Genomic DNA, 16,159 nt, shown 5'->3' with positions numbered 1-16,159 from the left:
AGGGATTCATTCAGGAACAGGAACAGACAATGAAACGTTCTCTGGAGCAGGAACATTGGACAAATCCCTCTGAGAATTAAAGTCTCCATTACAGGCAAGATGCCGTAACACTGGCTCGGACATCAGTAATAAATGTTTCCGATTCTGCCTAAATTCCATCCCTTGTAACTCAGTGATGTATGATCTTGGTTCTTCACATGAATATTTCATAAGTCCAATCCAATCAAATCCTTTTGCTGTCTTTATCCTGACCATCTCTCCTAAATGGATTCAGAGGGTTTCTGGTTTTGTTATAATATGACTTTTGGAACAAAAGCTTCTTTAGAAGTTAAGCTTTTACTACTTTGTTGTTTTTAGCACTCAGAATCAACAAATTCTTACTGATTGGTAGTGTGGTTCTGGTTTGCCTCAGTATAAGTCTCTGAGCAGGTGAAGCAAGTAAATTGTCATGAGGAATGTTTCTGAGATTCTGCAGATTAGGAAAAACATCAGTATTATCTCGTATGGATTTCTCCAACAGCTCTTTCACACTTTGAACTGTACGTTCAGCCAAGCCATTAGATTGTGGGTATTCAAGACTACAAGTAACATGAACAAAGTCCCATGTTTCAGCAAATCATTTGAACTGCTGACTTGTAAACTGTGCACCATTGTCGGAAATGACTTTGTGTGGACTACCATGGACAGAAAAATGTCTCTTCAATTTCATAATGACATTACTGGTTGTAAAGTTAGGAAGTAGGTCAGTCTTGTATACTCCATTTCCTTATCTGGAACAATCTTCCACTCCAAATCAGAAGCCATACCTCCCTTTCTAACTTCAAACATGACCTGATACTGTATCTCCATAGCAACCCTATATGTATCTGCAATCACCCTACTTAACCCCTCCCTCTCCCTATACCCACCTTACCACTACATCTGATCTATAAGACCTTTCCTATTTCTATAACTTACTATATCTATATGCTCTCCCTTCTACACCCCCCCTCTAGATCACTACATCCCTTCTCTACTCCTTTCTTCTTCCACACCATCTCTTCTTCTGATCTGAGGCCCCTTGTACATACACTTTTCTTTCTTTTTTTACTCCTGCACTAGTTTTGATATGAGGCCCCCTGCACATACACAGTTTCTCCTTCTAGCCACTAATCTAATAATGCCATATTATTTTTCAAACGATTACCTATAACCTTAATTCCCTTACTGCATACCACTTGGATTATCGTTGTTTTTCCTTTTTTCAACCTTATTATTATATATTTTTTATATAGCTGTGTTTAATTCCATTGAGTACATTTTTTTTTCTTATCCATTGTATTCATGACATTGTTTTGCTCTGTATTATTGTAAACTTGTCTCTACTTGTATGTCTGTTTGGGGCTTTTCCTCTCGGGTCTCCTCTGAAAAATGGTAAATTCTTACCCAGCTGGACCAACTCAGTTAACAAATGAAAAATAAATTTGAATAAGAGTCTACTAACAACAAGTAATGTTGACCATTCCATTCAGAAATATCGCTAGTTACTGTCGACCCAGGTAGTTCAGGAATCTGGTTTAGCTGAAATGTTTCTTTTTGTTGATGTGGTTTAGTACTATTACAAACAGAACAAGATGTTTCCTTGTCAATATCTCTTGACATAGAAGGCCAAAACAGTAGTCCTCTCACCCTTGTTTTAATAGAATCGGTTCCTGGGTGGCCATGATGCAAGATTTTAGTATACTCTTGTTGCAAGGATGTTGGAACTACCACTTTTGGGCATGTCATGATGATACTATCTTCCATCAAAATCTTGTCTCTATAAGGAAAATACTGCTGCAAGTCTACTGGTAAACAAGATTGCTTTGACTGCCATCCTTGACTGATAAAATGGTTGAGCTTCTGAAGAATTGGATCTGAAGCTGTATGAGTTCTAAGCTCATCAAGATGTGAGGGAGAAAAACATTTTCACTTCCATGACTTCAAAATCAGATTTCTCATTGTCATGCTGTATAGTGTTTTTTTTCTGGGCAAACTGGATAAAGTATCAGCAAGATAAAGAAGTCTGCCTTTTGTGTACACCATTTTGAAATTGTATGTTTGCAATTTGAACATCATGTGTTGTAGTCTGGCAGGAGCCGAGTACATAGGCTTTCTCAAAATAGTGACTAAGGGTTGGTGATCAGTCTCTATTTGAATAGATTGGTTATAAATATAATAATGGAACTTGAAACATGCAAACACAAGTGCCAAGAGCTCTTTCTGTATTTGCCCATACTGCACCTTGGTTTAGGTAAGAGTTCTCGATGCTTAAGCTACTGGTCTACAACTGCACCAAGACCAAACTTAGAAGCATCACAGGGAAGAGTTACTGCTTTGTGAACATTATAGTATCTCAAAGTGGGTGGAGTGGCAACTTTCTGTTTTAGGACATCAAATGCTCTTTGGTATTGTTCCAACCAGGACCAAGTTACACTTTTTGTGTCAGCTCTCTTAGCAGTGCTAAAAGCTCACTTAGATCTGCAACAAACATGCCAAAATAGTTGACCATGCCAAGAAAGTGTAAGGCTGTAATATTGTCTGGAGCTGGCATTTCAAGAATCACTGTTTGCTTGAAAGGATCTGGTCATAAACCTGAACTAGTAAACAAATGACCCACATAAGTAATTTCTTTCAGCCTAAATTTACATTTCTGAGGATTCAGTTTAAGATTCACTTCACAAGCATGTCCCAGAACGTTCCTGAGGTTTCTATAATGTTGAGTTAACCATTGCCTCCTCAAGAATATCCTATACTGTAATAGCACATGTATAGCCAGAAAAAAAATATTCCATTGCATGTTGAAAGCCTTCAATGACAGAGTTTATTCCAAATGTCATTCTCAAAAATCTGCACCTTCTAAATGGTGTACTGTATGTGGTTAGCAATGAAGAGTTTCAATCAAGTGAAATTTGCCAAAATGAACTTTTTGCATCTAAGACAGAAAAAAACAGGGGCATTTGGCGTAAGGGCAGTAACTTCTTTAAATGTATGCATAGGATGATGAAGTCATTTTAGTGCTTTGTTCAAATCTCTTGGATCACTACATATTCTAATATTATCTGAGCTTTGCTTATGAGCTACCAGCATGGAGGATACCCATTTATTTGTTTCTTCTACTGGACAAATTACTCCTAAATGCACCATTCTGTCTAGCTCAGCTTTGACTCTTTTCTGCATAGACAGCCACAAGGCATTCTATAGATATGTCAAGAATCTAAATGGCAATGCTCAGATCTGCTCTGAGCTACAACAGAATGGCATTAAATATACTGATCCCAAGGATATTGCCAATATCCAGGCAGATCAATTTAGTGCCAACTTTAACCCCCCTCTCACCCCCTAAAGGGCCCATCTCAATACCAACAGATTGCCAAATTCCAATAATCACGGCCACACAGGTAGAAACCGCACTCTCCAAAGCTAAGAATACAGCATCCATGGGACCAGTTTCCCGGGGTGTGTACTACATGAAACTACAAAATGAACTGGCACCTCACCTAAGTGTCATGTTTAATCATAGCCTCACCTCAGGCTTTGTGCCCACTGGGTGACGCACAGCTACAGTTATCCCACTCCATAAGGGGGGATCCACCTTAGATCCTGGGAACTACTGTCCCATCAGTCTGATGAGCCTGATCTGCAAGGGCATGGAATGCATTATCATGGAACTTATAAACAAAAACATTGGCAACCTTCAGACACTGGACCTCACCCAGTTTGGGTTCGTGAAGGGCTGATCTTGTCTCCTGAACCTGATTGACTTCTTTGAATCAGTCTACAGAGCTGTGGACAAGGGTAAGGTGGTCCACAAAGCCTATCTGGACATTGCCAAGGCCTTCGACACCATCCGCCTCTCTGAAATCATAGGTAAACTTACTAAGCTGGGATTAAATCACTACATCATTCGATGGGTTGCCAACTGGCTTACTGACAGAACCCACACTGTAAAAGTAGCCGACTCTAAATCCAGCTCCAGACAAGTGACAAGTGGAGTACCTCAGGGTTCAATCCCGGGACCGCTCTTGTTTGGCATCTACTTCTCTGAAGTACAGGCCAACACTAAGGGACTCTGGCTAACAAAGTTCGCAGATGACTGCAAACTGGGAGCCATTATTGAATCCCCAAATGATGTGGTTATTCTACAAAAGGGCCTTACAGAAACAGATGCTTGGTACCAGAGCCACGGGCTCAAGGTTAATGCCAAGAAATGTATAGTTATCCCCTTTGGAAAAAAAAAATGTACCCATGAATTACCACATAGGTGACAGTGCACTAAACACCGAAAGTGTGATGAGAGACTTAGGGACACAGGTGGACAGTGGTCTCACCTTCGATAACCACATTGCCACAATAGTCAGGAAATCCTTCTATGTGGCACACCTCATCACTAAGGGCTTTTCATCCAGAAAAAAGGAGGTCATTATCCCATTGTACTCATCCCTCATTAGACCCATTACAGAGTACAATGCCCTGTTTGGTATGTACCTCACAAGACATCTGCAACAGCTGAAAAGGCCACAGAAATACCTCACTAAAAGAATCACAGGCCTAAAGCAGATGCCCTATGTTGACCATCTAAAAAGTCTCCAGCTATACTCTGTGGCATATCGTCTACTCAGAGGTGATTTCTGCTTAACATACAAGGCCATGTCAAACTCTGAGCTGTTGGACATGCTCCACTTAAAGAAATCCCAATCCCTCAGAGTCACACGCTCCAGGTATCTAAACCTTGTCATCACAATGAACAAAACATGCTGGAGGGATAGGTTTCTGACCCAGAGACTCCCCATACTCTGGAATAGACTGCCCATACATGTCAAGCAGAGCGCCTTCTTGGCCCTCTTCAAAAGGAACCTTAAAAATTTGATAGGAGATAGGAAATTCACCCCAGGGATCATGGCAGTCACCCTGCAAGACAGGGGTCCAGGAAGTAAATATTGTAGGAAGAAATATCCAGGGAATTGTTATGGCTAGGCTTGTATAGGCCCTAGGGCCAATAGCCGAGTATCAACCTATGAACCTATTTGTTAACCAGGAAAGTTTTACTTGGAACAATGCCAATTTTCAGCAGAGGCCCACGGAGAAACACTCCAGATGCATGTCTTTGTAACGTGGGAGGAAACTGAAGCACTCTGAGAAAACCCACATGAATGCAGGGAGGACATGCAGACTCTACACAGAAGGCACCCCAGCCAAGAATCAAACTGGAGGACATCTTGCCGTTTGGCGAGAAGACTTCTGCTGCACCACTGCACCGTCCTTCTTTATTAAATGAAAGCAGTCCCATTTTCAGACTGTCTCTGAGGCCTAATAATGACTGCATGTGTTTCTTGTCTATGTAAAACTGCAAGTCATAGCTGTTCCTAGCAGAGAAACATCAAAGTGCTACTGGCACCTTTGGTCTAAAGTTCTTCACCACCATAAGCAACAAGCTTTGCACACTTTGCAAAATTAAGTTCCTCACCAGCTTTTACTCCACTGACATAATATTGCACTTTGAACAAGCATCTACCTTGAGCTTTATAGGTCTCCCATTAATCAGAACCTTACAAAATACTTCACTTTTTTGCCCACAGATCTACTGCATTGACTATTTCATCAATCACAGACAGACCATCAACATAAAAAGTGGGGTCGCAGCTCTCTGTTTGATTGACTTGCCTGTTTGAATGCTCTTTTCCAACAAAAGAATGTGTCCTTTTAGATTTCAAGAGCCTTTTGAAATTATTCCATTTTTTACATTTGTACCACTGATGACCAAAAGCTAAGCATTTTTCTCGTTTGGGCTCATGGCTCCCTCTACAATTACGACAATTGCCTATGAGGTTTGCCTCAAGTTTTGCTGAGTCACCCCTTTGCTTTACTATGTGTGCCCAGGATCTTACTGTAGCTGCTCTGGGTTTTGCTGAAGTGACCACAGGTTTTGCTAGAGAGAGACCCAGAGTGTGGCCCTGCCCTTATGCCTGTATCTTTTAACCTCATGCTGCATACTATCAACATTAGCAATGGAAGACACTGCAAGCATGCTTTTCTCATTTGTAAGCATATTTGTGTGCTTTTCTGAGAGCTGATAAATCTGAAAAATATCTCTGGCCTTGCTCAAAGTTAAATCATTGTCTCAAAGCAAATTCTTTCTCACTGCATTATTATTAATAGCCCACACAAGCCTTTCTTTTATCAACCCATCTCTTAGATCACCAATTCTGCACGTTTTTGCCTTATTTCTCAAATTTGTTACATATGCTGCAAAAGTTTCACCAGGTTTTTGATCTCTTGTATGAACTAAGTGTATTTCCATTGTAATTTTCATTTGGGGGTTGAACATTTCTCTAAATTTAGATTTTAAGCACTCAGGGTCTTCCCTCGTTTCTGCTGGTACCACAGTATGGCGGTCTTTCCCCTCCCCTGCATATACAGCAGGTACATACACAAATGAACGCTGTCTTTCAATGGCTTCTGAACTAGCTAGATTAAGCAGAATAAATGCCTTTGTACATGTGTCTGTCAGAAAAAAGCAGCCTGTATGAAAATATCGTACTCTTGCTCAAACACTCTCCAAATTTCAGCAATGTTGTTATCAAATGCAAGTATGTTGGCAGTGGTGATGCAGCAGTTAACATTGTCACCTCCCAGCAAGAGGTTCTCTGGGTCAATTCTTGGCTGGAGCACCTTCTGTGCAGAGTCTGCATGTCCTCCCTGCTGTCGAGTAAGTTTTAAAGACATGCAGGTAGGTGCGCTCGCGCGTATGTGTGTGCATGTGACTTCTGTGAAGGTTGGGCACTGGGCTGGCAACTTGACACCACAAAAACTACATTGCCAATCAATCTGAGGACTGGTGATCCACTGTGGTGACCCCTAACGGGAGAAGCTGAAAGGCATTGCTTTTTGTATTGTTATCAAACACAAGTGGACCAGATTTGTGAAAGTCTTCTGGCATGTCAAAAGTTTCAAATACACACCAGGTACTTGTAATAATATTCAACTGCACAGCAATCTCTTTGAAATAACTGTTTTCTGCAAAATAATTGTAGTGTAATACTGTACACACTGCCAACACTTTTCACACTTCGGATACTTCGAATAACTTTAGTTAATGCAAAAAAGAAGCACATAGCAAAAAATAGTCATGTTCCCTTTTTTATACATTTTATTTGAGTCAGAAGTTATTTTGAGCATTTCTGTAAGTATTTTGAATATTTTTATCAATATGTCACAATTTCAAACTTTTTGTTTAATTAGAAATTCGTTTTGAGCATTTTGAATGCTTTGTTTTATATTTATTACATAAAAAATCATTTAAAATAGTTTTAGTACCTGGAATTATTTTTCTGACCTATTTGCAAGTTGTTTGTGTTTCAGATGATCTACTAGTGTATATTCCTCCATTACTAACTGCGTGCCTCATGGTTTTGACTTCAGATTCCATTCTAACATCATGTCGCTCATCTTGTGTATTCAAATAAGACAATGAAGCTTGAGTGTTCGTTTAAGTAGTTTATTGTGCACAAACACATCTGAATGAAGGACTAGAACATAAAACTTAAACAAACTAACTGACTGACTGCTACGAACATACATGTTTTCTCCCTGGCTGCTCACACAAAATGGCACTCTTGCTTGCATGTGCTCAGTACTTATATGCACGTCCCCACTGACTGGAATGGTTCTAAAAGGTAGAACACACACTCTGATCTATAATATGATGCCAGGGTACTGTATACATTAGCCTGACAACATCATGTAGACACTATATTCAGTACCAGTTTCTCCTCTGCTGTATGATATCAGTTACTATACACCAGGAGTATCATCCACTGACACCTGGGCAGTTCAAGGTGGTGAAGCATATCATCTATACTACAGATCTAAGGTCCACCAGCGGAAATAATTTTTTTCATTGTCACCACTAAGTGATACTAGGACCTCCCTGGTGTTTGTGAGGTGCTTCCATGTTACCCCATGAAGGTTGCCTGTCTACAGTGCCATAAGTACTGACATAAAGGATCATGTCAGTGACCTGACAGTATACATGCATGAATATCTATGTCAGTCTACCTGCAACATTTTTGTCCACACAAGTTCCTGCCTTGTCTACTTTAGCATCCTGCAGAACTCAGCTGACCTCCTTGTTGGGCCTGAAAAAATACCTTGGTCACTTATGGGACAGATGCTGTCAGGAGCTACAATAATCATAGTGTCATGCTCCCTCAGGTACACTTATGTGATTAGGCCAAAAGCAGTGTCTGTGTGTAGGATTATCCAACATCTGCCATCTCATTGACCTTAGTACTGTTGGGAGTGGCCACAGTCTCATGTACCATTGAGATTGCAATTTCCCATACTGAGTCATATGGCTATGTCAGCCACATGCACTTTCCCTTTCCCAGGTGATACAGTTTAGCAGCACCCTAGGTTCTGGCCAGATGGCTATCCAAGATGAGTGCAAGCTGCTCTGCTTTTTCCTTGTGCCCTTTCAGTACGACTTCCCTAAAATTCCAGTCATATATCTGTCGTGGTCACTGCAACATTAGCACACTATCTGATAAGTGAGTGTGTGGCAACCATACACTCTGAAGTGCACACTGAGTGTAATGTGTGTTTGAAACATGGCAGTAGACTGGATTGCTGCAAACACACATTGCATGCAGAGCATTTCCTCAAAGCCCGTAAGAGAAGCATATACTTTTCCTAATACTGTTGTAAATGGAGACTGTGTTGTGTGACAAAAAGATGCCCCGCCTTCTAGGTTAGATAAGGAGAAGATAACGGTTAGCTCCCTATCTGGAGCCAGAATCCGCAATATCATGAATGCAGTACAGTCAACACAGGCCAGGTACCAATATCGTTCCATCATAGTCCATGTGGGTGTAAATGACCTGAGACATACCTCACTGGGCTACATGAAAAGAGACATAATAGATGTCTTGAAATATAGGTCACAGACAGGTATAAGCAGCATTCTACCTTCACCAAGGATGAACTGCAATGAGAACATAAAATCATTGATTTTCATTACTGGCTAAGTTTCTGGTGTCACTCCAGGAGTGTCCAGTATCTGTCAGTGTGGGAGGACATGGTCAAATGACCATATGGCTTTGCCAAAGATGGGTTGTACCTGCACCCCCTGGGATTTCAGATATTGGCTAAGACCTTATATGCCCCCCTTTGAGCCTTTTTAGGCAATGACAAAAAGATAAAACTACCAATATAGTGAGGAAATCTACAAGCAACCTTAATGTATTACTGCTTAATGCTTGGAGCTTAAAATAAAAAATTTACACCCTTCAAGCCCTCTTCACTGCGAGAATGTAAACATATGTTCATGATCAAAACTTGGTTTAAATCTGTACTCTGGCACTGCAAGGATTCTGTACTTTCCACACACTTAAACCAACAGCAACACATACTTCCTGATTAGTTAAACATGATGATACTATGGAGCTTATCAATATATAAGTTAACATAGATAAGGTTCCTCACCATGTCATGGCTAGTTAGACATCACCTTCTATGCCCCTAGAGTATCATGACTCTAACTTAAACCTACTGGAGGTACTCGCCATCCAACCAAACACCATATTTATGGGTTATTTCAACTACCCCTCTAGAGACTCAGAAATGTATACTGTTCAAACTCACAGGCACAATGCTTCCTGGACTTTATTAACACAAGCGCCATGGAACAGATAGTGCACACTACAACCAGAAGACCAAACATAGTGGATCTGGCACTCACCAGTATGGAACAGCATTTCAACCCCCCCCCCCCCATGTCACATACTCACTAGTGAGGTTGGATTGCAAAGCTGTCTAATTTGAAGTGAAAATCAACCCAGAAATTCCAGTTAAAACAATAACAGTTAGGAACTATTCAATGGCAAACTCCAAGATTTGAATGAGCCATATCATTTTAAATGGACAATGACTGGATGATTTATAACTGATGTAAATGTTTGCAACTACAGTTGTTTCAATGGTGTCTGTGATGTAACATGTTTGCAACTGAAGTGGTATCATTTTGTATGTTTTTCATTTATATAACTGTAAGATTGCCTTTGTCCTATGTGAAAATATTGTTTGGGAAAAAAGTCAAGGCTCCCCCTAACCCCGGGACCACAGCTATCAATGCAGAATTAAAAAGGAAGGCAATCAGTAAAGATAGCACCAAGTTGCCAACTATTCAAAAAATGTGACACTGTCAGAGGTGCAATATAGTAGGAAAATACGAAAAGTCCACCAATCACCAGATGAATGTTCTTTATTATACCATGGCCCCCCCAAAACGTGCATGCTGATTGGCCAGCATGCACATTGTAAATCGAGTTATACTAATGGAAAAAGGTCCGGTCGCCCGGACTTTTTTCCATTAGTATAACTCTACTGTCTCGCTATGTTAAATGGGTTTAACATAGCGAGACAGTTTTAAAATAAGCAACAGACATCTCCGTTGCTTATTTTAAAACTGTCTCGCTATGTTAAACCCATTTAACATAGCAAAAACATTAAAAAAAAAGCAACGGAGATCTTGCTTTCTCCATTGCTTTTGCCCACAGCTCTGATGTACTGCGTAGGCGCGCAGTAAATCAGAACTGCCGCGGATGCCAGACATCTGCGGAAGGGCAGTAAACAGGCATTATACTATGCCATTATTTAAGAAAAGTAATAGTTTCTTTTCTTAAATAATGTCATAGTAATAGCAATAACCCACTTCTGGGTGTGGGTAATGCTGTATTTACCCACGGTTGGCTTTGTTTGGTCCCTCGGGACCAAACCGTGGGTAAATCCAGCATTACCCACACCCAGGCGTGGGTTATTGCTATATTAAAAAAACATGCAAGTTCTACCATACGGATAGTACTCTCTTAACAGCATCATGATGAAACACTTAAAACCATTTCAAAATTGGATTTCTACATAAAATAGTCAATAAAACAGTGCTTTATTCCTTATGAAACAATTGGTATTTGAAATATCATTTCAATTAGGATGTTCAAAAGCATTCATAATTAAATGCTAATACATTTTCCCATGTTTCTAAGAGGGAATCAACATCACCACCCATAACATCCATTTTTTGTTACAATACAGAAAACATAAATCTCTTAAAGTTATAAATGTTATGACTGCATTTAAAAAGGCACTGTTAAAAATTATTGCTTGTGACACACTGACTATGATAAACAACCCATTTAGATTCACAAGTGACTATTAGTTTATCCAATACTATTAACAACAAACTTTAACCATTTAATAGGAATTTCAAATATGTCTGCATAGTATACCTTGCTAATGGCTCATACACAAGCAGTGTCATCAGTGATGGTGGGCATGCTTCTGAAGTCCAGCCATGCTACCATAAATGTTCATCATGTTAGTGTTTGGAGTTATTGGGCTACCATGTGGCTCATGCCATGGTGACCATAGCTGGGCATGTGGGTCATGGAGGAATTTGTCCACCTTTGTAGAGTGACTTCCCAACACTACTGACAATTTGCTTCACTCCACTGTGATGCCTGTTGTGTCCTGCAATATGCCACATTGCTCCTTAACTACCATCTTCACTTCTGGACTTTTGTCCATAAAAAAAAAGAACATCATGTTAGGTACAATGAGTATGTTCAATAAAACAATAATAACAATACTCGCTTGTTAACCAGGTGGACCCACGGTGTCTTTCCCAGTGCAACCGGAGAGCAGTATTTGGTGAAGTGACATGCTGCAGGTCACACAGCAGGCAAATGAGGGCTGAGCCAATCAAACACTGTGCCATGACAACTACAGTTCACAGCCTTTATCCCCTGTGCCAACTGCCAGACAAGCATTAAAACCATCTGCTAGGTCAAAGCAATTCCACTACATAACTATGAGATTAAATTCCTTTGTAAAACAAACGTGTTTATAATTGTGATGCTCTGCTATTTAGGACACCTATAAAAGAAATGCTCTCATTTATTCATAGTAAGTGTGCATGCATTTAATATAATCTGCCATCCATGTCAGTTCTTTATTTACAAGCATGTTTTCTCATCTTCCTCACCTTGATAATCTCTAAAGTTTTTCAAGATTTTTTTTTTATTTCTTACAAAATATTGACTGTTTATATGATGCATTATTTCCTCAAATCTATTAGTCCATTAAAGTGGTCATCTCTAAGTTTTCTCCACATGAAAATCTGTACAAAACAAAGATTTGGGAACAGATACTACCTGTATAGTATTGCAATTAGTACAAAAATAGTTTTAGGAAAATGAGAAATGTTTATACCTGAAACGTCATAAACATAGCAGCAATAGATGCAACTGGCACACTTAAGAATACCACTATTCAGTCTCATTTGTGTCTCAAGTGGAATAGATTTTAAATAATGCTGTAGTTTCTACTAGTTATCATTCCTGGGTTCCATGCCTACATTCTTTAGAAAGTGTTCTGGGTTTATAAAAATGCTTCATTTTTCATTAAGTATAATTTTCATAGTTGCCCAATCATTAGTATGAGTGCCATGACCCTACTGAAAATTTACATCCACGTTCTTTTGAACCCTGTTGTTAGATGTCCATTCAGAATTCTTATTACATTTTAAAACAGGAATAAACCCATTACTTCCGTTGTCCATTACTTCTTTAAATGTTGAAAGCACTGTGGGCAATCTCCATCTAAAAGCATATTAACAAAAACCATAACATATACTTGAAACCTGTTATCATCCCTTATGACTCCTAAAGTCCTAATTTAGGAACCCCATACCGAGGCCAAAAAAGGTGATTACTTTTAAAATGTTTATAAGTTATCATAATGGAGTTGGTTTGGCATAATGGTTAGGGTATTTTTCTCTTAAACTCAAAGTACAGTATTTTTTTCTTGACCTTGGGTTATTGCCTAGGTTTAAAATACCCCTTAAGGGCAGTTAGCCTAGCATTCACTTATGAACTGTTTGAAAATGGTGGCTTCCTATAAAACTTTGATCCAAAAGATTCAGTTTTGAAAATTTTTTAAAAGACGACATCAAAATAGTTTATTTCAGAAGTGGAACTATATACATAAAGCTTAAAAAACTAGTAGCATGTTCAAGATATCCAAAACGTAAGCTTAGTTCCATCTTAGACCCTGCAGTAATATGAATATTATACCATAATACTAGATTGTCAAACACTGGTGCACATGCTGTACCCAAGGTTACTCCAGTGACTTGTTGCCTTTCTTAATTCTGTCAGGTTACTAATAATGTTAATATATTTATATTTTAAAACTTGACTAAGCATTACTAAAACCATTGTACCATTGGTACCCCTGTATTATTGGGGATTGATGCAAAAAATCCTTAATTTGCACTGTAGAAAGTACTTTCACATATTTTCACTTGAAACATCCATGAGTCTTTTAAAACCTGGTGGAACAGATTCTAATTACTTTTCAATGTTCTTTATAAATAAGGGTGAAATTCTCAGTCTTAGATCCTGTTAGCAGTATAATTAGATAAACTACAGGATCAGCCATACTGTTAAGCACTCTAGGAATATCAACAATTGTTTAGGATCACAAGCTGCTGTTAAACATGCAAAAAACCCCCCAGATTTCAGTACTGCTCCAATTAGCCCTCAGTAATTCTTCTAAACATAAACAAACATCTCTAAATGTAGTGTACACAATCTAGTAACATTTCTCATTACATAAATGACATAACATTTTACCTGTATAGTCATATTTCATTATTACCCATCCCCCCAATCTGGTTTTATAAATATTTTATATCTTTTTGTGACTCGTATCATACAGTGAATGTCTTCTATTAGATATCATAGCAAAATAATATACACTTGTATTATTCACCATAAAATACTCTACTATCAAATCCTCAAACACTTTCAAACAATTGCAAATTTGGGTAAAGGGAAGGGTTAAAAGTGGAACATGTACTTATAATATTATCACTGCTGGCAACATTCATTCTTCTATCAAAAGGTAGTTCAAGGTTTAATTTCAACGTAAACATTTTACCTTTGATAATATTGTTCACTAGGTTACTCTGTGTAATTAGAACAAAAGTAAAACTTTTTTTAAATAATTTAGTAAGAGAGTATTAATGGGAAGAAAACTGCATGATAGTTACATTTCCTGAAGTCGTACATTTGTTCTGTTTGAGTTATTTCAAAAAGGATGGAAAGGGGAAGTGAGGTGAGAAAAAAATAAAATAGAGCAAATAATCTACTATACAGGAAGGTTTGATGTGACAAGATAAAAGGCAGAAAATAAGCCTACCCCAATTATTTTTTGGGAGGGTTGAAACTTTGGGTCATTGTTACCCCTAGCATATCCCTTAAGTCTTCCCTGAAATAGATAAGCTGGCAAAAAATGCCATTCATTCTCAATGCCTTGGTCATTAACTCAGGGAATAGGCTTAACAAGTAAACCCAGGATCTCCTGCACCAGGGCTGGTTTCCTCTGCCCCATGGAGCTGACATAACTCTGACCCTTATATTCAGTCTAATCTGTATGGCTAAAAGTATGTTTGCTATAGTAGTCTTTGTACTTATTTGATCATTTTATTGAAACTTTTAGAATGATGCTGTTTTTAACTTTTAATGTTAATTTCATTAGCCCTCTTATATCTTGGTATGTTATTTATCAATTTAATTTAGTGCATCAGGCGTTTTCATTTCTTGGGCAATTGTTTCCCTTGATAATTCTCTGAGAGAGGGTCTTGGTTCAGTAGAGTATTTTTAGTAAGCAAAATGTAGTTAAATAAAGTAAAATAAATGAAGTAGGTGAAAGTAAAATAAAATAACCAGATATGTTAACAGGTTTCTTTTTCAGGTGCCAATGATTGTATGAAGTGCCCTGAATATCTGTGGTCAAATTCCAAGCGGGAGAAATGCGTTCCCAAAGTCACTGACTTCCTCTCATTTGAAGACTCCCTTGGTTCATCATTAGCTGGCCTGTCTCTCACTGGTTCCTTCATTACGTTATCTATCCTTTGCATCTTCATTCGGTTCCGGAACACCCCGATAGTTAAAGCCAACAACCGGGAGGTCAGTTATGTTCTGCTAATCTCACTCTTACTGTGTTTTCTCTGTTCTTTGATATTCATTGGACATCCCATGAAAACTACCTGCCTCCTTCGACAGTCAGCGTTTGGTGTCATATTTTCTGTTTCCATTTCATCTGTTCTGGCCAAAACTCTCATTGTTGTTATTGCCTTTAATGCTACTAAACCATCCAGTAATCTAAAGAATCGGGTGGGGTCAAGGAAGATACCCAGCTCCATCATTGTTTCCAGTTCCATGCTGCAAATTATTATATGTATAATCTGGTTGTCTTCTGCTACCCCTTTCCCTCAGAACAATATGAACTCTGTACCTGGGAAAATAATAATTGAGTGCAATGAAGGTTCTGCTGTTATGTTCTACTGCATGCTGGGATATCTAGGAATCTTATCAGGTATTTGCTTCGTTGTTGCATTCCTTGCAAGAAGTTTGCCTGATAGGTTTAATGAAGCTAAATACATTACATTTAGCATGCTTGTGTTTATTAGTGTCTGGTTGTCCTTTATCCCAGCATACCTAAGCACTACAGGAAAGACTATGGCTGCAGTGGAGATTTTTGCAATCCTGGCTTCTACTACTGGACTGATCATTTGTATATTTATGCCAAAATGTTACATTATTCTGCTTAGACCGGACATGAATACAAGAGAAAAGGTAACTGGAAACTAAAACAAATTCATCTACCTACCACAACCTTAGCTATTGTATACAATATGCAAATTCCATCTTAATATTTGTTATACTGACTTTTTCATGACTATACCTGCTTGATTTAGCTGAAAATAGACTTGCTGGCAAGATTATGCTTTGGTGTGATACATTTACAGGTAGGGTCACACCATCTAGAAAAACCCAAACAGCAGTACATAAAGTTTTGGCTTCATGGGTTCATGGTCCATGGCTCAGTCCTGATTTTCATTTGCTGTCTTTATGAAGATGGCATATCCTTACGTGGACTTTCTGTGGTCACTCTTGTTTCCACCCACTTTAAAAGTATGCTTGTTGATTGGTTCCCTAAACTATGTATAAACTGCATATACCATTAGCCTTTTGGCCTGATCATGGATGAAAATGGTTAATAGAGACAGAATCTTGGT

The 16,159-nt window shown here is 38.7% G+C and overlaps 1 protein-coding gene across 1 annotated transcript in view; it reads left to right on the top strand.

Moving 5' to 3' along the window:
* The window catches only part of LOC122797840 (vomeronasal type-2 receptor 26-like), a 152,833-nt gene extending 137,102 nt beyond the window's left edge, over positions 1-15,731 (top strand). Inside the window, exon 7 of the mRNA XM_044066361.1 lies at positions 14,833-15,731. Coding sequence (XP_043922296.1) covers positions 14,833-15,731 — 899 coding nt within the window. The remainder of the gene's footprint in view (positions 1-14,832) is intronic.
* Positions 15,732-16,159: the final 428 nt, after the last annotated feature.

The sequence above is a fragment of the Protopterus annectens genome, chromosome 3.part1 (genome assembly GCF_019279795.1).
Source record: "Protopterus annectens isolate FY-2018-M chromosome 3.part1, PAN1.0, whole genome shotgun sequence".
Classification (NCBI taxonomy): domain Eukaryota; kingdom Metazoa; phylum Chordata; order Ceratodontiformes; family Protopteridae; genus Protopterus; species Protopterus annectens.
The sequence above is the reverse complement of the archived record's forward strand: the minus strand, read 5'-3'. Positions and strand labels throughout refer to the sequence as shown.